We start from the raw sequence: 25,988 nt of genomic DNA on the forward strand, positions 1-25,988 counted from the left end.
GCAGCTCTGCTGTGAAGGAATCCTAAATGAATTTCAGAGCTGATTAAGAAAGAACTGGAGATCAGGAAGGACAAGGTGAATTGAGAGAATTCTTCTAAGTCAAGCAGGGATTTGGAGGAAAAGGTTTCATGAAGTTTTGGCTTACTAGAATAAACAGGAACCTCATTAAACAAGAGATTAGAAGCTATGGAAAAGAAAAATCCATTTAATCTGATAGATTTCTGTAAAATAATACCAAGTCTTTTATACAATACTTGTAAAAATGTTAGACTTAACCTTTAGATAATTAAACTTCTAACATTGCCTTGCTGAGGGTTAGGTCAAGCAGCGTGATGATGGGGAGGGTAACGGGTTTGATCACGTGCAGTTCCACATTCTGTTTGCTTTGGGAGGCTCTGTGCGTTCCCGTGAGACATGAACAATGTTTTACTCTGTTTCTTGCAGACCTAGCATAGTTGAGAGGCCTCTTGAGCATCCATCATGTCTTATGATGATACAAGTGACTGATGGCAAGATGTCACCTTGCTTGATAGCTAAACATCTCGGTAAGCTTGAAGGGAATAAACCACGGTGGGGCAGGAGCTCAGTTTTAAGAAAATAAATCTAAAATTCTCCTGGGCTAGAGGAAGCCTTGTATCTCTCCCAGAGATACAAGCCAGGTATCTGTCCCTGCTAAAACCCTTCCTAAATAAATGCAGGATGTCAAATTGATGATGTGTAAGCTTGCATTGCGCTGCTGTACAGTCAGCCAGCTGAATTAGGAGAGCTAGACAGTACTTAGTCATAAAATGGTGTTGTGCCCATGATGTTATCAGTAAGGAAATTCATACTATTGCAAGGATGCAAATGATGGCTTAATTATATGCTCCCACTAGCATAAGATGCTTTTAGATCTTTCCCTCAGACTCATGTACTGTGCTAATTAACAGTAATCCAACTGGAGGATCCCAGTGCAATGCTTCTGCATATTTTTTTCAGCTTATGCTGGAGCTCTTATGTTCTTTTCTTAAATAATTAATAATCATTACTGCCTGCTGTGCTGTGGGTATGTGCCAGTGATCTCAGATCCCAGCACATTTGCACCATTCCTGTTCCTGTCAGAGGCTTGGGTTTGCTCTTTGCAGAGGCTTTCATGTTAAGCCCTTCATTAGCTGGCAGCGGGGTTTGGATTTCAGTGGCATCGGGCTTTGATGTCATTAAGTATCAAGCTGTTAAAGGAAGTGCCACCTATTTCATTACTGTGACTATCTTTATGCAATTAAGTTAAATACCGAGTGGAGAACAGATGCATTTTACTAAATAACACTTGGTTCACAAAGCATTTTCATCTCCAGGAATTTTGTACTTACCTTGCTGGCCTCACCAACGCACCCTGTGAGGAAGCAGGGTTACTGTTAACCTAGTGGGAAACCATAATGCAAGTAGATGAGCGATGGAGCAGGGTGAAGAGCCCTTGGTGGCTCCTGTCTTCTTTGGGTTTTAGTTTTTATTGGTTCCTCTCTGTGTTCACTGGGGTTTTACTCTTCTTCAGTCAATGTAGGTGAAGCATTACTTTATTTTTGAGTGCTTCAGTGACCAAATGACCGCTTATTCTAGTTGGAGGTTGGCATTTTCTGCACTGGCCGAATTAGCTCAGGCTGTCCTGGATGTTGCAGTGTCTTTAACTTTCCCAGCTCAGCGTTACTGAGCAGCGGCCCCGCCGGGATGGATCTCGGGCGGCCCGAGCGCGGCAGCCGCGCTGCCCCGGCCCGGGAGGGACAGCAGGAGCGCCGGGGCCTCGGCGCCGCGTCCCTGCAGAGGATGCTGCCCAGGTGAGTGCGGCGCCGCGTCCCTGCAGAGGATGCTGCCCAGGTGAGTGCGGCGCCGCGTCCCTACAGAGGATGCTGCCCAGGTGCGTGCGCGCCGCTCCGGCCCCGCGGAGCGCTCCGGCCCCGCAGCGGGCGCGGCCCTCCCGGCCCGCCCGCCCCTTCCCGGGCCTGCCCCGCGGCCCGCCCCTTCCTCCCGGCCGCTCTCGGCTGCTGCCTGCGGCGCCGCCGCTGCCCTGGGCGCCGGGACGCGGCGGGTCCCTCCCCCGGAGCCGCCCAGGCACCTCCCTCGGGCCGCCGCGGTGACTCACGGCGGAGGAGGAGGAGGAGGAGGCGGCGGCTCCGCTCGGCTCCGCTCCGCCGCTCTCGCCCGCCCGTGCCGAGCGCGCCCCGCCGCCGCCCGAGCCGCCGGAGCGCCGGGGCCGCCGGCCCCGCACCAGGTGAGCGCGGTGCTCTTTGTGCGCGGCCGCGAACAAAGGCTCCGCTGCGGGCCGGCTCCGCTCGCTGCGGGCCGGCTCCGCTCCCCCCGGGCCTCCCCGCTCCGCGCTGCCGCCCCGCCGGCGCCGCCGCTGCCCGGCCGCCGGCAGGCCCTGGCCCCGCGGCGCAGGTACGGGAGGTGCCTGCTTCGTTTTCTGGCATCGCCCCTGCGTCACGGGGCGCCCTGCTCCGCTGTCCCGGCCCGGCGCGGCTGCGGTCACCCGGGCAGCTGCCGGTGCCCCGCGCTGGGGCTGCGGCCGGCTCGGGCTCGGGCAGCCCCTGCCCGCGGAGCTCTCGGCATCCCGGCCCCCGCCCGCCGAAACGCCTCTCGGACAGCGTTTGCCAGAGGGCTTCCCTCGGGGGTAATCCTACCTTGGCTAAAAATTGGGTCTCTAGAGCCTCTGAGGCAGCACTCGGTAACTTTCAGTTTACACGGACGGTATTTGTTGGCACGCGTTAGTTTTTTACCTGTTGGGAAGGTACGTGAGAGAGGGACAGCATCACCCTCCGGATCAGAATGTATCAGAGGCAGATGAGACGAGATCCTCGTTCCTGCTCAACATCCAGATGTGCTTCATCAGGGCATGTTTGCCTCACAGAGTCGGGTTTGCTTTCTCTTCAAGAAGAGAATATTTTGCTCTGTTGTATATCATCTTTTATTTGTCCATTCCTCATCTTGGCATGTTGAACAGGATGAGCTTTGATGCTCTGTGAGATGAGCGTGAGACATTCTGCAGATGTGAGGATTTAAAAAAAGAATCAAAACACCATACTCCAGCAGACTGGAGGCAAGTTAGGTGTGCTGGTTCACAGTCCTGGTCTAAGCTGGCTCCAGTATGGTGAGAGGCATGGTTAGAGAGTATTTAAGAACATATTTTTAAATATGTTTACAAAATCCTACTATATTTTTTGGCTGCTGAACTTACAGGCTTTCAATTTCTTTTGGCCTTGGTTATTTTTGGAGCTCGTGTGTGATGTGAAATAGCCTGCTGAAGGAGACCCTCTATGTAAATGGTGAAAAAATGAGGCTAAAGATGTATTTCAGTGGGGATCATTGTGAAAGTACGGGTATTCAGGGTGAGGGAGCGCACAGAAAGCTACGTATTACTCTTTAAAAAATACAGGCTGGTTCTCTTACCAAGCTGCAAGCTATATTTGCCTTGACAGACAGATTCACCTGGAAAATGGTGACAGGTGTACTTCAAATACATTTGTGATGCTTCGCTTTGCCCTTAGCTGAAAAAGCATCATCAGTTATTGTATCTTTGGCATCTTGGGAGAAACTGGCAGCTCCCTCAGTGTAATTTAGAGTTGTTGGGGATCTGTGTGCTGTCTTGGTTGATGTGGTACACAGAAATAATAAATCTCTGAAGAAGTGTGTAGGACTGAACAAATGCAGGAGCAAAGGCCATTTTGAAAAATCGAATTGGTAACGGGTTGGACCCAATTCTGCTTTAGAGCAGTTTTCTCTTCTAGTTCATTGTAAGCCTTGCAACAAGTTACGGAAGAGTTACACAGGGCAGAAGAAGTGCTTTCAGGATTCCTCTTGACGCCCAGCTGGGAGTACAGTGAGATGTTCAGCAGGGAAAGCATCCCTGGGCTGGCAGGAGTGCCTGTGCCAGTGGCTGTGCCAGTGGCTGTGTGGGCAGGGGGCTGTGGCTCACAGTGAACAGGAGCCCCTGTCCCTCTCTGAACAAATGAGTTACTGCTCGTGTCACTGGCAGGACATGCTGTGGAGTGTTGGGAAAGCGAGTTCTGGATCCCAGGTTTCTGGGGAGTCTGTGGCTGTGTCACCCTCTGCTCCCCTCCGTCCTTTCCCCCATCCAGGGTTTGGGAGTGCTTCACTTTGCAAGAGGAGAGAGACATTTCCAAAACAATTTGTGTTGTTTTCTAAACAAAACCAGAAGTGAACGGAAACAAAACCTAGATTTTGTAACTGCTAACAATGACTGTGATACATATCTGCTGCCAAAAATTAAAAATCATCCTGCAGTTGCATGTGGGCAAACAGAGCCAACACCTAAAAGTGCCTGATGTGGTTAAGCTGTTCAAGGCTGATGCTTTGCCTAGGACACAGCTTGTCAGAAATAGATCTAGTTATATGTGTTTAAATAAGTTTTTCCTCTCCAAAATGTTTGTCAACTGTAACCAACACAAACATTTATGTTTTTTACTAAGTATTTCACTTCCTAAGTTGGTTGTTGACTACAAAGCACCCTCCTGAGCATCTGACCTAGTTTGAAGCATCAAACATCCACCCCAGTGCTGTGCACAGAAAGGCAATAGGCTTTTGGAGGCTGCTGTTGGAGATGCTGGGAGAAACTTCCAGGAGAATTTTTTTCCAAAACAAAAAGGATTTGGTATCAGCAATATTTCTATACATGCACAGGTAAAACTGTACTTCATTTTACTGCAGGCTGCCATCAGATTGGATTTCCTGCTGAAATGCAGCAAGGACAGAGGCAGCTGCTTCAGCTGCACCATCGGGAGTATAGTGCAGAAGTGATGGGGCAAATTGCAATCCTGCCAAATGTTTATGTTCTGGGCCAAAGCTGTTGTGTGACTAGTCCCAGTTTTGATGGTGATGTGCACCAAAGATAGAAATTATTGGAACCAAAACACTGTCACCATATCCAGTGTTGGTAATTTAATGGTCTTGCTCTAAGTATGAGGGAGAAATGGTATGTAAAGAGGTTTGAAATGTGCTGAAAACTTTCACCAAGTGACTTCATTTAGGAAAAAACCCCAGACTGCTTTGTTCAGCGTGCATCTCTGAGAATGGAGGACTCTTGCAGTTCTTTTCCCTTTGAAGAGCTGTGCCCTGTCCATGAGCTTCCATTGGCCTGAGAGTGCAGATAGAGCAGAGGGAGCAAAACTAGAGGTGAGAAGAAATTAAAGATCAACAAATTAACCAAAACCCATCAGTTAGTACTAGAATGAGGAGAACACTCTCCTGACTCTCGTTTATTTTCAGCCTGGGTGTTGAGGAAGCATTATATAACAAATGCTTGAAAAAGTGAGGAAAGCTCATTCTTGTTTCTGCTCACTGCTGGGGATCTGACAGGATGCTGCAGAGCTTCTGTATGGTTTAAATGTCAGTCTGAATTCAGAAAGTGGACTCATGCTTCTTGCTTTTCAGTAAATACATCCAAGGTTTTACAAGCATCAAATCTGCAAAGTCTATTTCTGTTTTCATAAATAATATAGATATAGTTATTAATGCTATTTAAAAAGCAAATAAGGCAGCCTAAAAATCTCAAAAAAAACCCTGATAATTTCAACTTCTTGCATTATTGGAATTCCTGTGACTAAATGAGCTACTGATTGGGGAACAGAGGTGGAGTCAGTAAATTTTTACAACCATTCCACTTGTCCCAGGATGTTCTGTTTTATTCCATGCAAATACACAGACCAAGCATTTATTTGATTTTTCACCAAGTCCATTTTCTCTGTGTTATGAGGGCAGCTAAAAAATACAGAAACAACTTAGGTAATCAACTCTGTTTATGACCATGACCAAGCTCAGAAACCTTCTGACTCAGTTTATCCTTCCATAAAATTAGTTGACTACTTCACATGAAGGTGGAGATGTTTAATTAAAGTGTAATTGTTTTGCCTCTGAACTCAGCCAGCTCCTGATTCAATGCACAGTGAAGTCAGTGAGGAGCTTTTAATTAATTTCCTTGAGCTTTAAATAAGTACACATGGACGTGCACCCTTAAAGGAAATGTGACCTAAATTTTTACAGCAGAATTGCTGTAAAGGAGGAATATAAATCCTGAAACAGCTTAAGGTAAACTACTGAAGGAAGGCTTTTTGTAGAACTGAGGAGGGGATAGTGCAGCTGCAGGGATCTCTGGTGCCTGTTGCCATTTAAGTGTAATTTTCATGGAGTTTCCTCACTTTGAGTGTGTTGGATCTTACGTGGAAAACTGGAAATTCCTTTGTGCCTTGGCAGCTCGCTCAGTTGGTTGGGAGAGGCAATATCAGACTTCAAGATAAACATAGTTAACTGAATGTTTATGCAAAAGCAATCAGCAATAACACTTATAATATAATTAACTTCAAGAGTTGATGCCAAATTGAGAAAAATAGGAGCATTCACGTCTTCTTAGCTGCCTTTTTTCAGGAATGTCTGTAGATGCCAAATAATACTCGTTGGTTTATGTGGAATTCGTGAAAGGTTTTGCTTAACTTCAGAGGTCAGAAACATCAGGTTTTGCTAAACAGAACTTTTATTGCTGAAGTCCTGGTCAGCAGCTACAATGAACTTGGCAAAATAAGCCTTTCTCAATTCACATCAAGCTGCAGCCATTCTCTTACTGTTTCACTGCCAAGGTTCTTAGTTCACTAACTTTTACAAAACACATTTTAACCTTTAGATAAAGCACTGTGTGTGAACCAGCACGTGTGGGGCACTGCAGTTTGGCCCCTTGTTTTTCATGGGTTCATTTCTTGCTCTTGCTAGCTGCAGTTCTGGATGTAACTGCTGTCAGCTCCTTCCTTCTGTTGAGCAGCTGACCATGACAGAGGTGTGCCTCACTGTGCTTATGCTTTGGCAGAAATCTGCCTGCCCTTCCAGTCACTCTCTTCGCCCATCCTGCCTTCAACTGGTGGTGGCTGGGTGCAGTCCTGCTCTTGGGGACTCCTGGAGTGCTCTGGGGTCTTGCAGTGGTTTTAACTGGTGTAAGAATCAGCCACTCTCGAGCTTTGTTGTGAATGGTCCCTGGGCTAACTCCTGTTGTTGCTATCATTATGTATTGCAGTTTGATTAATCTAAATTAATGTTTTTACGTGTGGTTGCCTTTACCATGTGTGTTGTGTCTGGCCTGTGATCCTGCCTGTGCCCAGGAATTGCTCAGTCCCAGAAGCGACGGGGGCTCGCTGCAGCCCCCAGGCCCTGCAGTCCCTGGTTCTTTCTCTCCAGCCCCGTGTGTTTGTTCAGTGCTGAGGGGACTCTTCAGCTGTCAGACCACTGACCTCCTGCACGCCACCGTTCGCAGCTCGTGGCATTAAGGTAACATTCAGAATTGTGGCTAGGCAGGAAGGAAATTGCATCCATTTTCCTGAGAAATACGAAGTCTCTTGAAGGCAAGATTTCCTTCCTTGCAATCCCACTTGGCCAAAACAGGGAAAGCAAAATGTCCGTGGTAAAACTGGTGTGTGATCAGGAATTTGTTTTAAACTAGTGAATGTTAAAAGTCCTCTCTTAAAACTGACACAAGGACTTTTTTCCTTCCTCCCTCCTCTGTCCATCAGATATCTTCACAGCACACTGTTGTTTGGTGACCTCAGAAAGGAACAAAAGTCCTTCTCTTGTGCTTCTTGTTTCCAGTAAGTCCTTCAGAGAAGAGAGAGGCTGGCACTCTTGGCGTGCTCCACGGAGACCAACCTGTGGAACTATCTAGGAAAAGTCTCGTGCATTACTATTTGGTGGAGGTCTTAGGAGCAAAAGCCCCTATTATCCAGGAGCAGTGCTGCTGCTCAGGGTCACTGGGGAGGCAGAGTTTGTGTTCTGGTTAGTGCCACAGACATGTTTGAGGCATGTGGCCATATCAGACAAAGAGCCATTAATTCTTAGTTCACTCACAGCAAGAGCTGTTAATAATAGATCTCTTTAAATGGTTTTGAAAATTAAACCTTGATTCAGGACTGAAACCTCTTCTTTGCTTTTTTTTGGTTATTCAGAGCGTCCATGGGGAAAGCAGCACAGAAGTTTGGGGGTTTTTCCTAAAGAGGCAAGATAACTAGGAGACATAAGGGCTGTGTTTGTCTCATTTTACAGCAGATTTTATTGATATATGAGGCCAGAACACAGTTCATGTTGCTGTCCAATGGTTACACAATTTTGGTAGTAAGGAACTATTAATCTGAGAGTCTCTGGTCCTAACGATGTACTTTGGTACACTGTTGCAAAATACTAAAATGCTAACTAGTCACCAGCCTAATAACAGCTCACATTTTAATTGCTTTTAAAAAATCTAGTTAGCCATAATCTTTCTACTCTAACAGATTTATAGGCATTTGCAGTGTGAAATGGCTGTGACCTGGCAATAATGATGTTCAGAGGTCAGTAGAAATTACAGGGCAGCACATTGAGGGCTCTCACTAATACCTGGCTGGCTGTAGATCCTGTGTCAGTGAGTACCAGAGAAATGCCCATAAATACATAGATTAAAATCTGTAGATAAATGTACACGCAGAAGGGAGAAAGCCTTTCTGTGCCTTTCGTGTGCTCTCTGCCATTTCAGAAGTTGGTCACTCCAGCACAGGGAGTTTGACTCCAGAAATGGCCCTGAAACCTTCTCCAGAAATGTTCTGTTTCTGAAATAAAATCTTTACAGAGAGATCCATACAAAGCTTGGCTGTACTGTTCTATTTTAATGATGGATGCTGAGCACTTTTAACCGTGATTCTTCAGTGGGATACCTGGTAATTAAATCGTTGGCTATCTGTCATTAGTGCCTAATTTCCTGCCTGGAAGATTTGTAGCTGTGTTTTAAATAGGAGAAGAGGTGCCTGAGCCTCTGTGAAAGATGCCCATGGTTGGGACAAGAGCAGCACTGTCCATCCAGCTGTGGGGACCACCGTGAGTAAAGTACTGAACTGTCTCTTGGGCTGGGGTGCAATTTGTGTATGAACTGCTCTGTATAAAGTGCTGTCACTTTTTAAAGAATTTTTGACACATTTATCTTTGAAGTGTGAATACCTTTGTGAAATTAAAGGCTTTTTTTCAGGTTTTGTTGCTGTTACTACGTTTAATTTCAGAGGCTTCAAGTTGACTGACGTGAACTACCTAAAACCCTGTGCTGCCTCTTTTAACTGTGTGAGATGGGAGAGCTGTCTTGTCCTTGAGGGAAGGGGGGAAATCGTCTGGTTTGTGTGTGCCTGAAGGTCAGGAGGCAAATTTTAATTTCATTAAAGTGGTGATTATGATAGGAGGATTTTTTAAATTTATTTTTTAAGTCGGCGTGAGCATTGATGTAAGAACTGTTTTTGGGAAGCTCTGTGGAATGCACTTCATTGGTACTTTTGAAGCCCATTTTGAAGCTCTGAAAGGTGTTCTGCACTGGGGAGAGAAATCCCTGCTTGTGTTCATAAATGTTTCATGAATAAATGGCTGTGTTTGGGGCTGTTTCCTGTCCTCCTTCAAGAAGCAGGACTGTAGTGTCTCGTTAAAAATTTAAATCTAACATTTAAGAGATGTGAACCTACCACATCTGGGAGTTCCAGCAGTAAATTGACCTAAATCTGACACTGAGTTCAGGTTCTGAAGTCAGCTCAAAGGTAGCACTGAACATAGAAACGAAGACAAAAAAACCCTGTATTAAATATTTCAGTTCATACTGTTCACCTATAAATAGGTAGCTGTTATGAATTCTTCATTGTATCCCTCTGGAGATGGGAATTAATCCAGTCTCCAGCTGCCTGTGACTGAAGGTCATGAGTCAGAATGAATTAGAGGAGAATTTGTAGCAGGGTTTTTGCAGACTCTGGTTCCTGACTTCAGGTTTCAGGCTCCAGCTTGGAAGGTTTTTAGGCTCTTAACTGTTCCCTGAAAAATGTCATTTGAAAATTAACAAGGCTTAAATTAGGGGCAGCATCCCCTTGCTCTTCCAAGCTTCCCAGTATGACCATGCTTAAGCACTGAAGTGCTCAGTGGTGGAGCAGTGGAGGGGAATGGCTTAACCTTGATAATGATATCAGAGAGTCAGAGGGACCCTTCCTGCTGCTCTGAACTCCACTTGTGCAGAGCAAAGGGAGCCTGCAGTGCTCGGGTTTATTCACCACAACTCCTTAGCTGAGCTTTGTAATCCTTTCCCATTAATTGAGGGTTTTCACTGCCTTGGACAGAGCCAGTCAGATTCAACAAAAAAATAAACTGTGGCTGAATTAACTCCTGTTGGGTTTCTTTTGGCTATAACTGGAAATGCTGCGAGATATTAAAGAGGTAGGCAGCTGTGACTTAGGCTTTAGCAGATGGCTGCTCTAAGTACCCTAAATTATTGAGACTGAATATGTAAAATACTACATTTTCCAACAGCTTACTGCCTTTTTATTTTCGTCCCCCTTAATTTAGGCTGTGCAGATTCCTCAGTTGCACTTTGTGTTTTCCCATACCAGTGAAATGTGGTTGGTAGGAATTTCAGCATTACTGAGGACTACAGTGTGGGGAGAATATGAAATTTGAAGGAACAAAAGCTCATGTTGCTTTCTCATTGCATTAAATAAGCATGGCTTTAAAACCGAATGGGATGCTTAAGTGACTTCCTTCATGCAAAATTTATAAAGATGCATCTTTTTTAGCATGTCTCTTTTTCTGTTGAGATGTGAACTTTTTGTTTATTTAAAAAGGTGACAGGAGGGGAGTCAGGAGAATTTGGGGGTTCTTAATTATGAACTGATCTGTGGCATTGTCCAGCAGAAAGTCCCTTCCAGGTTTTGAGTTCATAGCAGTGTAGGTGGAAGTGAAGGAAATTCAGTTAGAAATCTGTAATTTTCAGTTGCTGTGTGTTGGAATCTTCTTCTGAGGGCGTTCAGTCAAAACAGCTCTTGTGGTGAGGCTTGAGTTTCCTGAGGAGCTGTTTCCATCTGTTGGTAAAACAGACAAGTTAAACTGAGATTGAGTACAGATTTCTCCTGTCTACATTTTTTTTTGAAGTGAAACCCCAATAGCTGATGTTCTAAACCTAGTCAGGAAAGAAGAATAAAAGGGAAGACTAACTGCAGTATTATTTCATGATGTACTCTTGTGGCTGGGGTCAGTGATTGAAGAGAAGGCCACTGTGGTCATTTAATTCATTTTTGGGAATAAATATATTTTATTTTCATTAGAGACTTTTCTGAACAAGGAACAATGAGGAGAGGTGAGGAAATTAGAAGTGGGAAAATGGGAAGTGCTTAGCTATTGCATTATTGGGTAATACCCTTGCAGAGTAGCCCAGGTGTTTTTAGGTGTGCAGGTACCTCCACCTGCCCATTCCAGACCTGTGTCTGGTTTCTCTGGTCTCTGACTTCCTGCCCTGCCAGAGCCTGCAGCTTCAATCCCCAGTGTTGAGTGGGAAGGTGCTGCTCGTGCCAGGGCCAGGGCTGCACAGCCTTTCCCCAGCCCAGGGAGGCTTTGGAAGGAGACAGATGGGGATGTCAGGCGTTCCTGGCTCTGCCCAGTCCACATGTTGGGCCTTGCTGAGCTGGAGGAATTCCTGGGATCCTCACCCAGCCCTCGGCAGGCAGCGTGGGGAGGGAAGTGCTGGACTGCAGGACAGCTTTCTGTCCTGCTGGGGAAGGGGAAGGGGAGGGAGTGTTTCCAGACTCAGATTATTGCTTTGGCAAAGCTGGGCTGGCAGTGTTGGCTGTGATACACAGACCTTTGTTGTTTGTTATTCTGTCACGTGAATCATCTTAAAAGTAAATGAGAACTAAATTTCATTGCCTGTGCCTGGCAGACAAGGGAGAATTAGGTGACCCAGTTATGTCCATTTGCAGTGTGTTGATGCAGCAGGACAAGCTTGAAGCATTCAGTCTTTTAGCAGAGTTCAGTGAAGAATTCCGTGGTTCCTGACTAACACTGCAGCTTTTGAAAGCATTGGTCAGTCTTTGTGAGACAGGAATGGAAAAGTGGCACTGGGGAGTAGATCCATGTTTAGCTCCAGAGGTGAGCACAGGCAGCCCAGACTTTCCTCTTGGCTCTGCACATCTGCCTCACCCTTACCTGGAGGAACCAGTTCCAGATCTGATAGACAGTGCACGCTCTGGGGCTTCACCAGCCTTTGGCCTCTCCTCCTGCAGTGCCAGCCACACCATTCCCAGAAATTCAGCTGAGATCCCATTGCTTCTCTGCTGAGGCCAGGATGTATCAGTTGGGTTTTGTGCCGAAAGCTTCCTAAAGAATGCAAAGCTTGAAAGCAATTCATTCTCGAGTGATTGGGAATGTCATTGGTATGGTCAGGGTGGAAATCTTGCAGCTGAAGAATGGCTTGATTTTAAAAAACTTTAAACATAAAAAAGTTCTTATGTTTAACAGCTCCAGACAATCGTGCAGCTTTTTGAATTTTACCTCGAGCGTGTTCTAAAGCAGGCTGGGGTGAAGTTATTGAACTGAGGATCTTTGGGGCTTCAGCTGTGCACGTTCTGTAATTCTTTGCTCATTTGTTTTCGCAGGGCAGTTCCCTCATACATTTTTCCCAGCTCCAGTCACTGATCAGGACTGCACACGTGGATTATCTGATCTCCTGTGGTTTCTAGAAGCAGGTACGTTGGTGTTTTGTTGGTTGGGGATGGGGCAGTGACCACTCATCCATGAGCCAGAAAGATTTGTGGGGGCAGGGAAATGCTGCCTAAGGAGCATTTCATAATGTGTAGCCTATTACTGTAGCTTTCTGGAGAGAACTAAGTTGATAAGCATTTTGAAAAGATTTTTCAGTCCTTCATTTGCAAATGTGGATCATGCTGTCTTCTGGGCATGGACCAGCTTTGTATGTGGGTTTGGAAATTTTCTCATGTAGCATATGCTGGGGAATGTTGCCATCCCAAACTGTGTCTTCTGAAAGCTTTATGTAACAAGAAAACAGAGATATGTTCACATTTCTCATGCTGGGTCTGAGTGCTGTTTTAAGACCTTTGTCTTTCCACTTTGATGTCAGCGAGTAGGACGAGCTGTGGTGGCAGGGTAACTGCGTGGTGTGGGGACAGCAAAGTGCTGCTGCTCTGAAAGCTTAGTTTACCTCTCTGTACATATGTTTTGAGCCATATTGAGTGCTTTTTTCCCTCATGCTGCCTCCTAATTGTGGGAAGCATTCACTGAATGGGCAGGCTTTAGGATTTTATCCTTCCTGTTAAACAGGTGGCTTCATGACAAACCCTTTTTGGCTGAAGGTTACTTCAGAAGAGCCAGGCTTGGATAGGAATTCCCATCACCCCTTTTTAAAGCAATAAACAACTAGAAGATAGTTATGGTGGAAAACAATGGATAGTAACCAAACCAGGTCTTGTGATACCTGGGGTGCAGAGCAGTGCTGAAGTGGGTCTTCCTCGTTTGCATGGGGGCAGCTGTGGCATTTTCTTGGTGCTTGTGGATGGTGCCACCTACTGATATCCTATCCATTTTGTTTCGTTTTTAAACAATAGATGTCTTCCTACATTTCAGTTTTTCTTGTCATGATTTTTCTTTCCTAGGTTGATTGGTTACTGGTACAGCAGCTTCCCTTTCCAAGTACGATATTTTTTGAAAAGTATTTACAATATTAAGAACCAGTCCCAACCTTTCAGACTGACTGGATATCTTGATCAATGTTTATTGTTTTATCAGCCTCTGGACGTGTATAACTTAATGGCTCTTGCTCACTATCTTATTCTGTTCATTGCCTTACTATTGGCATCAGTTGTTAGCACTCAGTAAATTGCACTGTGGAGTATAAACCCAGTAGCATAATCCAATTTACTTACTTGAGTTGGCACTAGGCAAAATGATGGGATTGTTTAATTCCCCCTTCAGAGAGCAGTTTGCTGGTTGCATAAAAAGCCCCAACAGTCATCACCTTGCACATGTACAGGCTGCAGGTTTCCAAGCAGAGCCATCTCCAGCAAATCAGCTTCATGCAGATCTTCCCACTGAAACCTGTTCAGGGAGGACTGGAGATGGATCTTTCTCACTTTTACTGCTGTTATCTCCATGCTCAGTAGTGTGGGTGGCAAAGCCTGTCCCAGCAGCTGCTGCTGGAGTTTGCATTACTTCTGACTCACTCAGGAGGGCCTCTGTGTAATTCTAAACGGTTTCCACACCCAGATTACTTTCCCTTAAAAGTAACAATGGAAATGAAGTGAGAGGAGGGGTCGGTAATGACTGCAGGAAAGCATTACTGGGAAAACTGAGTTTGAGCCTGCTGGGATACAGCCTTCCCTGGGCAAGCCTTCTGGAGCGTGTTCCCCTCATTCCTGGGGCTCAGGAAATCACATTTATAGGCTGCTGTAGGACCAGACCCAGTTCTGGGAGTGAAAAGTGAGTGAAGACCTGTTTGGAGCCACTTCTGAGCTGTGTGTGGTGCAGGAGTGGCTGGGTCACAGCTGCATCCCCTCAGGGCAGCATGGAATGGTTTGGGTGGGAAGGGACCTCAGAGCCCCTCTGGTGCCACCCCTGCCATGGCAGGGACACCTCCCACTGTCCCAGCCTGGCCTGGGCACTGCCAGGATCCAGGGGCAGCCAGGCTGCTCTGGGCACCTGTGCCAGGGCCTCACAGGGGAGGTTTTCTTCCCAATCTCCCACCCAGACCCCCTCTCCACAAGAGCAAAGCTGTCCCCCCTTGTGCTCCAGGCTCCTGCAGAGTCCCTCTCCCTCTTCCCTGTCCCTGCAGGGGCAGCCAGGGCTTGCATTTCTCCTCCTCACAGCCCTGGTCAGGGCTTGGCTCTGTTTGTGACGCTGCTGGAGTTGTGTGTTACTTGAAGCACCATTATTTTTTACATTTCAGGTTAATGTTTTTACCACTGTTGACTTAATAAACATGGTTCAGGATGGTTTTTAAGAGCATCTGAAGAGAATGCCTGAATGTTTGGGGGTTTTTTTGTCGTGGTAAACACCCTGTTGTGGAACTTAATTACCAGATACTCATATAATAATCATGCTTTGTGCATTGAATTTGGATAGCACAGTCTGTTTATTTCATAACAAAGTTATTTTTATTAAAATAAGAAGCAAAAACTCAGCTTTTAAATTATACTCTTTCCCTGCTCCTCCTAGTTCTGCTTTCTCTCCAAAACCATTCCATAAATTTTAATAATTTTTACAGTAAGGCAATGGCATTTTTATATGATATATAAAGGAAAAAAGAAAAAGAGGAGGAAGACTTAAGAGTTTAGATTTCACACAGCTTTTGTTTAGCCATTGTGGGCTTGGTGGCTGTGCATTCTGCATCCTGTTTTCATTCTGCTTGTGCTTATTTATGGAAAAAACCCCAAACCACGGACTCTTCTGTCAGGGTGATTCTTTCATCTAGTTCTTAGAATTCATTTTCTGCTCATGCAGTAACGTAACCACAGATAATGAGCTGTGGGGATGTGAACATGAGCCTCTGTGAATGTTTCACTGGAATGTCTAAGGCCCAGTTTAGCTGCTGACATTTTTGAGGGTTTCTCTGGGCAAGGATGTGATTCCCCAGTCTCCCAGGATATCCAGTGAGCTGCCCACTGGTGGAAGACAGGTATTTTGGAAATGAGACGTTTCCCATTAGATGCCATTGCCTGTTCTAGCTTGTGCTTTCCTGATTTTGTATCTGCAGGAGATCCAGGAGCTGGCAGGAGGGGAATGAACCGTGAGGGCGTCCCCGGGAAGAGTCCGGAGGAGATGTACATTCAGCAGAAAGTGAGAGTCCTGCTCATGCTCAGGAAGATGGGATCAAACGTAAGATGCGCCTCGCAGCCCATGCTTTGTGGGTTTTCAGGCCACTTTGGACTAACTGGGGTAGTGCTTGTTGAGATGGGCAGGTGATGGTCTGGTTTTAATGTGAGTTCTTTGAGCCATCCTGGATTTATCACTTAAACACAGTTGATTTTTGCTTAAATACCATAAGGCTTGTGATGCCTGGAGCTACCATATATAGATAAATGATTTCAAGCTCTTCATTACTGGAAAAAGAGCCAAGTGAAGCAGCTGTTCTAAGGTGGCACTGAACCTGCCCATGAGTTCATGATGCCCCATTTGGCTGCTGTGCTCTTGCTGGTGCTCGAGGTGCACAAGCAGGGGTGGTGCAGGTGGTGAGGGGCAGAGCAGAGGTGCTGCGGTGCCTGTCCCTGGGAGCTGGTGCCTGCTGGGGTGGGTTCTGCTTTGCTGGGTGCTCAGGTGTCCCCTCTGTCACCTGTGTGCCCGCAGCTGACGGCCAGCGAGGAGGAGTTCCTGCGCACCTACGCGGGGGTGGTGAACAGCCAGCTGAGCCAGCTGCCCCAGCACTCCATCGACCAGGGTGAGTGCCCCCCAGTGTCCCCCAGTGCCCCCCAGTGCCCCCCCAGCTGCCCCAGCACTCCATTGACCAGGGTGAGTGTCCCCTGTGCCCCCCAGTGCCCCCAGCTGAGCCAGCTGCCCCAGCACTCCATCGACCAGGGTGAGTGCCCCCCAGTGCCCCCCAGTGCCCCCAGCTGCCCCAGCACTCCATCGACCAGGGTGAGTGCCCCCCAGTGCCCCCCAGTGCCCCCCCAGTGCCCCCAGCTGCCCCAGCACTCCATCGACCAGGGTGAGTGCCCCCCAGTGCCCCCCAGTGCCCCCCCAGTGCCCCCAGCTGCCCCAGCACTCCATCGACCAGGGTGAGTGTCCCCAGTGCCCCCCAGCTGCCCCCAGCTGCCCCAGCACTCCATCGACCAGGGTGAGTGCCCCCCAGTGCCCCCCCAGTGCCCCCAGCTGCCCCAGCACTCCATCAGCCAGGGTGAGTGTCCCCCAGTGCCCCCCAGTGCCCCCCAGCTGCCCCAGCACTCCATCGACCAGGGTGAGTGTCCCCAGTGCCCCCCAGTGCCCCCAGCTGCCCCAGCACTCCATCGACCAGGGTGAGTGTCCCCCAGTGCCCCCCAGTGCCCCCAGCTGCCCCAGCACTCCATCGACCAGGGAGAGTGTCCCCAGTGCCCCCCAGCTGCCCCAGCACTCCATCGACCAGGGTGAGTGTCCCCAGTGCCCCCCAGCTGCCCCAGCACTCCATCGACCAGGGTGAGTGTCCCCAGTGCCCCCCAGCTGCCCCAGCACTCCATCGACCAGGGTGAGTGTCCCCAGTGCCCCCTGTGCCCTCCCTCTGCCCTGGAGCTGCTTCCCCTGGGCCAGCAGCCTCAGAGAACACCACCTTCATCCTCCTGGACTTGAGAATCGTTTGCCACCTGCTGAAACCCGTCCTGCAGGCCAGGATAGGCTGGCTCTGTCAGTTCTTTGCAGAAGTCTTGGTGTGAACAGTTGTGTGGAGCTGCTCTGAGTCTGCTCATCTCTTCTGAGCCTGAGTGTTTCTCACTGGGTTCCTCTCCCTCCCCTGCCAGCCCTCGTGCCAGATCACGTTCAGTGCAGCTTGGAACTGAAGGAGCATTGTAAGACTCATGCCAGAAAGATCTGAGGAGAAATTTGGTGTAGATCTGAGACATCTAGAAATCCATTACAAACACAACCTGCACAAACTTGCTGCTGTGCTCATTCCTTGCATAGCTGGGGGCTGATGGAGGTGGAGATGCTTGAAGAATTCTGAGCCAAAATACGTAACTTTTCTGCCAGTCTGAAGTGAGGTTTCTTGTCAAAAACTGAGGTAGACACATTCAGTTAAGAGAGGCTTAGCTGCAGTTGGCATTTTTCAGCATTATTCTTAAAAGTTACATTTTTCCCAGTAAAATCAGTGCTGAATTACCTGCACTTTGGCAAAGAAAAGGTGATGAAATCAGAAGTCCAGCCAGGGGACACAGTACTTCCTGCAGGGGTGCTGAAGCTGTAGCGTGCTCTACAGACAGAAGCAGCTATAACTTACTGCTCAGGACTTTGATTTTCTTAGAAGTCTCTCCAGGTTCCTCACAGTCAGTAATGCTAGTGCTCCTTGCTTGCTGCTGTCTGTGCCCTCTGCCGTGTCCTGGGCTCAGAGAAACAGGGAGGGCTGAGAATGGAATTCCTGGAGGCTGGGAGCACGGTGACCATGGTGTGGGATGTGCCACCCTGAGGGAGATCCCATCTCCACTAGATGGCATTGCCTGGTGCTGGAAAACCCCTGCAAGTCCACACACTCCCTGTTCTGTTGCTCCAAGATTGCTTAAAGGAATCTTCTTCCCTGCTTTTCTGTTTCCATTGAATCTCCTCTGGAGGATTTCTTTCTTCCTTTATGCAGCTTGTCTTACACAACAACAAAAAGAGGTGTTATTTAGGGAGTAACCTACACCAGTTAGCACTTCAGTGGATTTCAGAGTCTTTTGTTCCTCAGTAGGACAGGCTGCTCTCTGCCTGACGTGTCCCTGATGTATCTTTAGAGCCACTTTCCTCCAGCAGGCACAAAAGACACAAAGCTAACTTCACATCCCCATTTTGTCCCAAAAACCAGAATGAGGTCGTCAGTGGCCTGAGCACTCTGAGAGCTTTGCCAGGGTCCTGCAGGTGTGGAGGGTGGATGGTGTGGGGTTCTGAGCCCTGCCTCAGGTGTGGAGGGTGGATGGTGTGGGGTTCTGAGCCCTGTCTCAGGTGTGGAGGGTGGATGGTGTGGGGTTCTGAGCCCTGCCTCAGGTGTGGAGGGTGGATGGTGTGGGGCTCTGAGCCCTGTCTCAGGTGTGGGGCTCTGAGCCCTGTCTCAGGTGTGGGGCTCTGAGCCCTGTCTCAGGTGTGGGGCTCTGAGCCCTGTCTCAGGTGTGGGGCTCTGAGCCCTGTCTCAGGTGTGGGGCTCTGAGCCCTGTCTCTGCCTGGGGCCCCTGGCAGGGCTGCTGAGCTCATCCCTGCTGTGGCTGCTGGGCAGGGTGTCTGGGTGAGCCCCTGTTTGCCCTCAGGGAGTCACTGCAGCCTCTGTGCCCGTGGTGTCAGATGTGGCAGGGCACTGAAGGAAGGAGTTTTTCTGTCCGTGCTGAATTCAGGCCTGTGCCACAGACCCTCCATGAGCCACTGCTAATGCCAGGATCTCTGACATTTAAAGTTCCTCCTTGAGACTCTGTTTGTGGTCTAAGGGTCCAGCAATGGAAGTTAATTTGGATCAAGAAGTGTCCTAGAATATCTCTGTAATTTTTAATCAAGCCTGAAGGCTAAGACTCCTCTTCAGTTTATCCTTATTTTTATTGGAAGAGGAGATATGGTAATTGAGTCTAATATTAATGTATTTTTACATTAATTATTTTTTCAGTCATTGTTAACACCTATATGAAAGTGCAAAATCCAGGGTGTTTTTCTTTACTCTGGGAGCTCTTTAGCTGACACCTGAGGAGTGTTTGTTGTTTGTTTTTATTGCTCCAGGAATAACTGAGGAGCCCCGAGGCGTCTCGGTGTGTGTGCTGGGGAGGGGATGTCATCCTGAGCTGCTCTGGGATGTTCACACATGGGCCTGGCCTGCATTGCAGCAAGAGCTAACACAGCTCACGCCTGATGAAATTCAGGCTTTCTCACATAGTTTTGAGCACAAGCAAAATGCCTCTCGGGGAGTTCTGTGCACAGAAGCATCTCCTGCATGAGCCCCATGTGCCCTGTTCCCCAGCTCCTGCATTTCCAGAGGCTGGGCTGGCTCTGGGCTGGCTGCAGGGGCAGCTCTGGCAGCTCTGGAAATGGAAGCGGTGCAGGGAGGAAGCAGGAGATGGGAATTGTGCTGAGACCTTGCTGAGTGCAGCTCTGGTGTTCCTATAGCAACAGGAGTGCCGTGCTGGTTCCTGGGGAAGCTGCTCCCGTGGGGAGGGCAAGGCTGAGATGTAGACACGTGCCTGCCCGGGTGAGACGTGTTCTCCAAACACATGGGGCACCAAAACCCCCCCGGGCTGCTTGGGGGGCTCCAGGGGACCGTGCTCATGGCTTGGCAGAAGCTGCTGGAGATGGAGATCCAGCTCTGCTCAGTGCACTTTATTTTGTCCAACACAAGGCTTGTTTCGTGTGCTGCTGCTCTCAGCAGCGTGTGGTGTATTTTTAGAATGCCAGCCTAGGATGCTAACACTGGGAATTCCAGGGAAGAGTTAACGTTTAGAAGGTTGTTGCTGGAAGGTGATTGAAGAAATGTATGTATGCAAAGATCTTGTGTGAAGAATTTCTTTTTTTAATTTTGGCAGCCTTTAGAAATTCCCAACAGGCTAAACCTTCTGATCTCTAAATGCTTTTGGGGTTTAATTAATTCTGCAGGTGACTACAAGCAAATCAGGTGTACATATCTATTTCTCATTCCAAGAGCACTCGGGAGCAGCAGCTGTTAGTGGTGTCAGCATCTCCTCTGGTGTTAAGGTGGTGTGGCTCCAGCCCAGCCTGTGTCCTGCTGGGTTCATGGGTCTGTGCCCAGGCCCTTGCTCTGGCATCAGCCCCCTGGGGAAGCTTTCTGCCATGGAGGTGGGCAGGGGAGCAGCTGGGGACACTGAGCTTGCTCTGCAGCCTTCCCTGCCCTGCGGTGAAATCATTGACCTTCAGCTCAGCTTGGCTTGCTAAGACTGAAGAACAAGTGGTGTAAAAGAACTCCAAATTCAGCAATTCAAACAGCTGCAATTGGAACATAACCTCAGTGGGATTTTTTTGGAAGTTAGTGGGGTAAGATTGCCACTATTGTTTTCTAAGATAGGACATAGGCCCACCTGTTAATTATTGTTAATTTGTAGGAAAAATGAAGGTGAGTGAGCATGGGGCAGATGCAGTGAGAGAAGTGTCTGAATGTCTAAAGGTTCGTGGCAATTAATGCTTAGCTCATAAGAGATGGAGGGTATTTCACTGGGTATGTTGTGAGTCTCTGTTTCAGGGTAGAAAAGTGTGCCCAGGAAAGGGACAGCTGTGGAGAGAGCAGCTGCATGTGTAGATGCAGGTCAGGTAAAACGTGCCTTTGTCATTGTTCTGTCCATTAATTGCTGGAAGTGCAGAGCTCAGTGAAGGATGTGCTCAGAGCAGACGTGGTTCACCATCCCATTGTCTCAGCCACAGGCTCTTGGCCGTGTGCAGCTTAACTTTATAACCTGTGCTCTGCTTTTCACATTATTTTACTTGATTAGTAAGAAAACATCCGTTGTGGGAGCCGAGTGGGCCTGCAGGAGCAGCTCGGGTTCGGGGTCCCTGCTTTCCCTTCAGCACACACAAGGCCCAGCTGTGTTCTGGGGCAGGGTTTGTGTCTGTGCAGAGCTGCCTAATGAGCAGCCTCGTTAGCTTGGCGTCCTTTGGCTCTGGGTACTTCGGGTTACGGGACAGGGCTGGGGCAAAACCTGCTTTCATGCTGAGAAACGTGGATGACTTTTTGTGGACAAATGTCACCCAGGTTGTTTTGCTGGGGGACACCTCCAGACACGGCCGCGTGCCCTCAGTGGCCCCTGGGAGGCTCCTGCTCGGGGCAGGCAGGGGCAGGAGCTGTGGGGCTGTCTGGATGCAGCCTCCTTTCCTGCGGGGGATGGCCTGGAGGAATTTTGTTCCCATTGAGACACTGGGAAGAGCCCGGCAGAGCAGTCAGAGCTGTGCAGAGGGCAGCTGATCCCCGTGCTGGGTGAGGCTCTGCCAGCCTCTCCAGCTGCTCCTGCACCTCAGAGGGACGCGTGGAACCCTCCAGAGGTGCCAGAGGTGCTGCTGCAGCTGCCCTGGCCTCCTCCTGCTGCAGCGTGGGGCTCTCCCTCCCAGCATCCACGGCTTTGTCACAGTCCTTGCAAGTGAAATCCTTGTTTTTCTTTAGGGGCTGGTAGTTCTTGCGTGTTTTAAAACCAACAAGGCAGCTTGTTAATTCCGAGCTGGATCCTGGTGCTATATATCATTTATGTTTTGATCAAGGAAGAAACAGTTTGTGCAGGAGATGAAAAGGGAAATGACTGCAGGGCTGCTGAACGCTGGCAAGAGGGTGCATCAGAGCAGTTTTTGATGTAGTTTTATATAAGATGAGGGCCCTACATATGGAAAACAAACAACTGCTGCTCGGTCCTTAATATTTCTTCCTTTGAGTACATATAACAAATAAATTGTGAAGTGTATAAAAGTAAGTGCAGTTACATTTCAGGAGCATTGATTTAGCTTTTAAGGACATTAGCAAGGGGAATTTACAACCATTTTGACCACTTTTCCTGCTATATTGCAACTGAAGAGCAGATCAGATAACTGAGAATTGGAATTCATATAATGAGAACAGATGAGGCATTTTTATTAGTCCTCTTTTACCTTGGGTGCAGGTGTATGGGCAGAAGTGCTTGGGGCACAAAACTCAGATTTGTTTGTTGATATGCTTCAGGTAAAAGACTGGAGGAATTTTGCATGCTGGTGCTCTGAGTTGAATTTGAACTTTGCAAAGCCCTGGATTCCGTGGAGCTGAGCAGTTACCTGGTTTGGCATTCCCTGGTTTGTCATTTCCTTTCCTGTTGGCTGTATGGATGTGTGGAATGACACTTTGGGCGCTGCATCTCTCCCCTGCTCTCTGAAGGAAGTAATTATGGCACAGATTTCCTGTCTCCATTGTTGTTGCAGGTGCTGAGGATGTTGTGATGGCATTTTCCAGGTCAGAGACAGAAGACAGAAGACAGTAACCACAGGACACCTGAACAACAAGAACTGGAGAGGACAGTGGTATTCCTGAAGATAGAGGAGGATGGCTGAGCATTAATAAGTTCCTCTGCCCACCCTAATTGTTCCTTGGTATTCCTTCTCCTTTGTAATGTTGTTTCCCTTTGCCCAACCCTCAGAATGCATCTCACAGCCATCTATTCCTGTCAGATTTTGCAGCTCAGCCAGGCTGTGTTCATTAAGGACAAACCTAAAGGTGTGGTTTTGGTTGGCTCAAAGGGACAGGCTGTGGTTGGATAAAGGAAGGCAATTTTTCAAACTTGACCAATGGAAACCTTTTATCTCATGTTTTATTTTATATTTTAAACAAAGTCTCTTGACATCCTACTTCTAAAGAAGCTTTTCATGCTGTGGTGCTTATTTAGGTCAAACGTGTGAATTTGAAGAGGGTTTGATTTGGCTGCATAGAACTGGAAGCAACTTGTGGTTGGGTGACAATGCAAAAGCTTTCCCTCAGTTGGCTTGCAGGTATTTTGCTGACTCCAGCGTTTTCATTGCAGGAAGCTGATGTTTTGGTGCATTGGTTATTTCTTATACTTATTGACTTGGGGAGGGAAGACAAATGTGCTTTGCAATATTTATTACATCTACACACATATAAACGCTTGCTTTTGGGGGGTTGTTTTGGTTTTGATTGGCTTTGAAGTCATGGTTTGATTTCCTTTTGGCTGCAGTGTTTCTGATGCGATCAGTTTTTCCATACTCAGCTGCTCTGTGGCCTGGAGCTCTTTTGGGAGCATGTGTCAAAGCAGATTTGGCTCAGGAAGTCCACCTGGCCCGGCTGGAGGCCGAGGATGCCCAGCCCTGGTGGGCAGGGGGCTGTGCCCACGCCCTGGTGCTCCTGCCTGCCCGGGGGCTTCTCTCTGCGTCCCTCAGAGGAGCTGCAGGTGTTTTGCAGGAATTGCAAGAACGAGATCTGAGGCTGTGACGTGAATTTGCCAAATTTGTACAGAGAATATGTGAACGTGTTTAAAATACTGCAGAGTTCCACTTTAACCCTTTGCTGCACAAGAGTAGCTCTCACATTAGGAACAATTAATGATCATTAACTTAAATCCAGCTTGCACTGGGCTTCAATAAACTGAAGTTTCTAGTCACTTGAAAAATTGTACATGGTTTCCCTCCTTGCAGCTGTTAGGTGGTAGGGAAAGTCTCTGGATCCTAGGGGAGCAGCATGTTCCCGAGGCACTGTTCCAGCAGGCAGCAGTGCTGCTTTAGGCTGAGTGTACAGGTGACACTCTCAGCTTCACTCTCTGCAGCTGCAGGGCCTTAAAACACACACAGACCTTGAGAGACTGAAAAGCCTGCAGTGAAATTCCCGAGGTGCACTGACTGTTCAGGAATCTGCACACAGTCTCCAGCACTGCTGCCTGAAACCAAGCTCTTCATTTTCTCTCATGTGTGCAGGTGGTTTTTACAAAACTTCTGGATTTTGCTGTGGGTTGCACTGACTTCGAGATGTTTCAGAATCTATTAAAGCTGAACTCAATTTACCTGTTCCTGGTTTCCTATGGTTGTTAATTATTTACAGTGACAATTCTAGAATCTGACTGTGAGAACATGACCGTTTCCATGGCCAGAAATTCTGCTGACAGGATGCTGTTGTGGACTCAGAATGGGGGAAAAGCTGGAGAGAAACCATGGACTGTCTCCAAAGGAAGAACAGACTTGTGAGCACAAGGAAGAAATTATCATGAGCAAATAAATACTGTCTAATGAGAGCAACTGTACATCTATTTATGAAAACGCTCCTTTTGATTCCGTTGCAGCTTTGTAAAGTTCTATGTGAAAGTAAATCTTTTACCCCTTTTTGTTGGGGCCAGATAAGAAATTTCTTTATTAAAATAAACCAGGAGTGAGCCCAAAGGATTCTCTAGATTGTGACTTGGTTGCCTGAGAAGCACTTTAATGTGAATTTGGTGCAAAGGGGAGCAGCCCTCACAGTGTCAGCTGAGGGGTCCTGGGGCTCTGGCTGCTCTGGGGTGCCCTCCCAGAGCTGACGTTGAACCTCCCTGCCCAGCCAGGGCCCTCCTCAGCAGCTCAGGCTTTTCAAGAAGGAACGTGAACTGTTTATGTGGTTTAATCTTTTCACTAAAAATGTAACTGTTGGGGAGGGGGGGAAATACAGTTTTTAATATCTACTCTTGTTTCATATTGATTTATTGCACTGCTCAGCTGCCAAATGGAAAACACCTGGCTTCACCTTTGAGAAAGACACAGGACATCAGCATGGGGGACTTGTTTACTGTTTGTACAAACTTCTCTAGCTTTGCTCTGGTGCTTTTGCCTTCCCAAGTAAACCATTACTAATAAAACCAGGAAATCAAATGTTTTAGAGGCCAGAGTTGAGCACAGATCTAATTTGAAATATGTTTGTGACTAGAAAAGGCTTTGTTGTCCAATGATCAACCATAGAGTGCTTAAGGCATTTAGAAAGGGAGTGTAAAAGCTTTAGAGGCGCCTTCCAAGAAAAGCACGCGCTCTTTGGGTGGTCTGTTGGGGAGAAATGTTCCTTCAGAGATTCAAAATGTGCCGTTGTGCTTTCGCTGCCAGGCTGCTCATGTGCCTCTCATAACACACTGTGTTTTGCAGAGCTTGAGGAGAAGATTCAGAGCTGAATCCCCCCCTCCTCTCTGCCCAGGTGGGCAGCAGGTGCTGCAGTTGCTGGAAGCTCATTGTGTCTGAGCATGGCCTGTTGTAAATGAAGATGGGGCTCCACCATTCACACAGGCCTCGAGTCTGATTCTCCAGCTCCTAAAATAAACCCTGGAGTAACAGAACCTGGGAGCTGGAAGCACAGCAGCACTTTGGAAGGAGATACTGCCTGAAAGAAGCTTGGGTCACTAATTAAATTTAAAAAGCTCTTGAGATTTTTTTGTTCCTGCCTAAGGTAAGCAGTTACTAGAAGTTATATCCTCCATGGCTTTGTGGGAGTTTCCAATGCTTGACCATTAAGTCTGTTTCAGTTCCACAAAGTCTGTTTTCTCATTCACCAGCAGCCTGATTAGTTCTGTTAAAGGCTGAAGATTTAATGGCCCATGACGTAGAGACCCATCACCTACAGCAGGGACTGTCTGAATGAGACATTGGGAGCATGTGTGGGATAAATTCCTATGGCTATTGAGAATCCCTTTCAAGAATAGAACAGTGCCATGCCTGAGGTTACCAGTGTTCTGCACTGCAAAAGGGAAAAATAAAGGTTAAAAGTTAAAAGCTTTGGATTAAATGTATAAAATATGTTAGAAATTATTTATGAAAAACACTGAGTGCCCTGGCCAGGAGAGGAATATAGGATTTGGAGTCATTTAAGATCAGTCCTTCAGCTTTCTTTTTGGTCTCTTGCCCCCTCAAGAACTGTGGCAGAGCTGACAGCAGAAAGGGCTGCGGGGCACTGGGACCACAGAAACCAAGAGTGCAGGAAGAACAGTTTCTGGAACTTGAAGGAAGCTTGAGGTCTATTCAGTCTGCACAAAAGGAAGTCCCCAGTGGGTAGCATCTTTTCCTCACTGTTACCATCAGAA

At 47.6% G+C, this 25,988-nt stretch overlaps 1 protein-coding gene across 4 annotated transcripts in view; it reads left to right on the forward strand.

Annotated features, from left to right (window-relative positions):
- LOC119710471 (beta-catenin-interacting protein 1) overlaps nucleotides 1–24,333 on the forward strand; it is a 33,792-nt gene extending 9,459 nt beyond the window's left edge. Inside the window, exons 1-5 of one of the 4 annotated variants that reach the window (XM_038159544.1) lie at nucleotides 1,999–2,245; nucleotides 12,444–12,533; nucleotides 15,554–15,675; nucleotides 16,144–16,234; nucleotides 22,372–23,013. In XM_038159544.1, the coding sequence (XP_038015472.1) occupies nucleotides 15,580–15,675; nucleotides 16,144–16,234; nucleotides 22,372–22,430 (246 nt within the window). In that variant the 5' untranslated portion in view covers nucleotides 1,999–2,245; nucleotides 12,444–12,533; nucleotides 15,554–15,579 and the 3' untranslated portion in view covers nucleotides 22,431–23,013. Of the gene's footprint in view, nucleotides 1–1,998; nucleotides 2,246–12,443; nucleotides 12,534–15,553; nucleotides 15,676–16,143; nucleotides 16,235–22,371 lie in introns of those variants that run through there. The other 3 variants (XM_038159538.1, XM_038159539.1, XM_038159542.1) reach the window with 3 other exon arrangements.
- The last annotated feature ends 1,655 nt before the right edge of the window (nucleotides 24,334–25,988 follow it).

The sequence above is a fragment of the Motacilla alba genome, chromosome 21 (assembly GCF_015832195.1).
Source record: "Motacilla alba alba isolate MOTALB_02 chromosome 21, Motacilla_alba_V1.0_pri, whole genome shotgun sequence".
In the NCBI taxonomy this organism is placed as follows: Eukaryota; Metazoa; Chordata; class Aves; order Passeriformes; family Motacillidae; genus Motacilla; species Motacilla alba.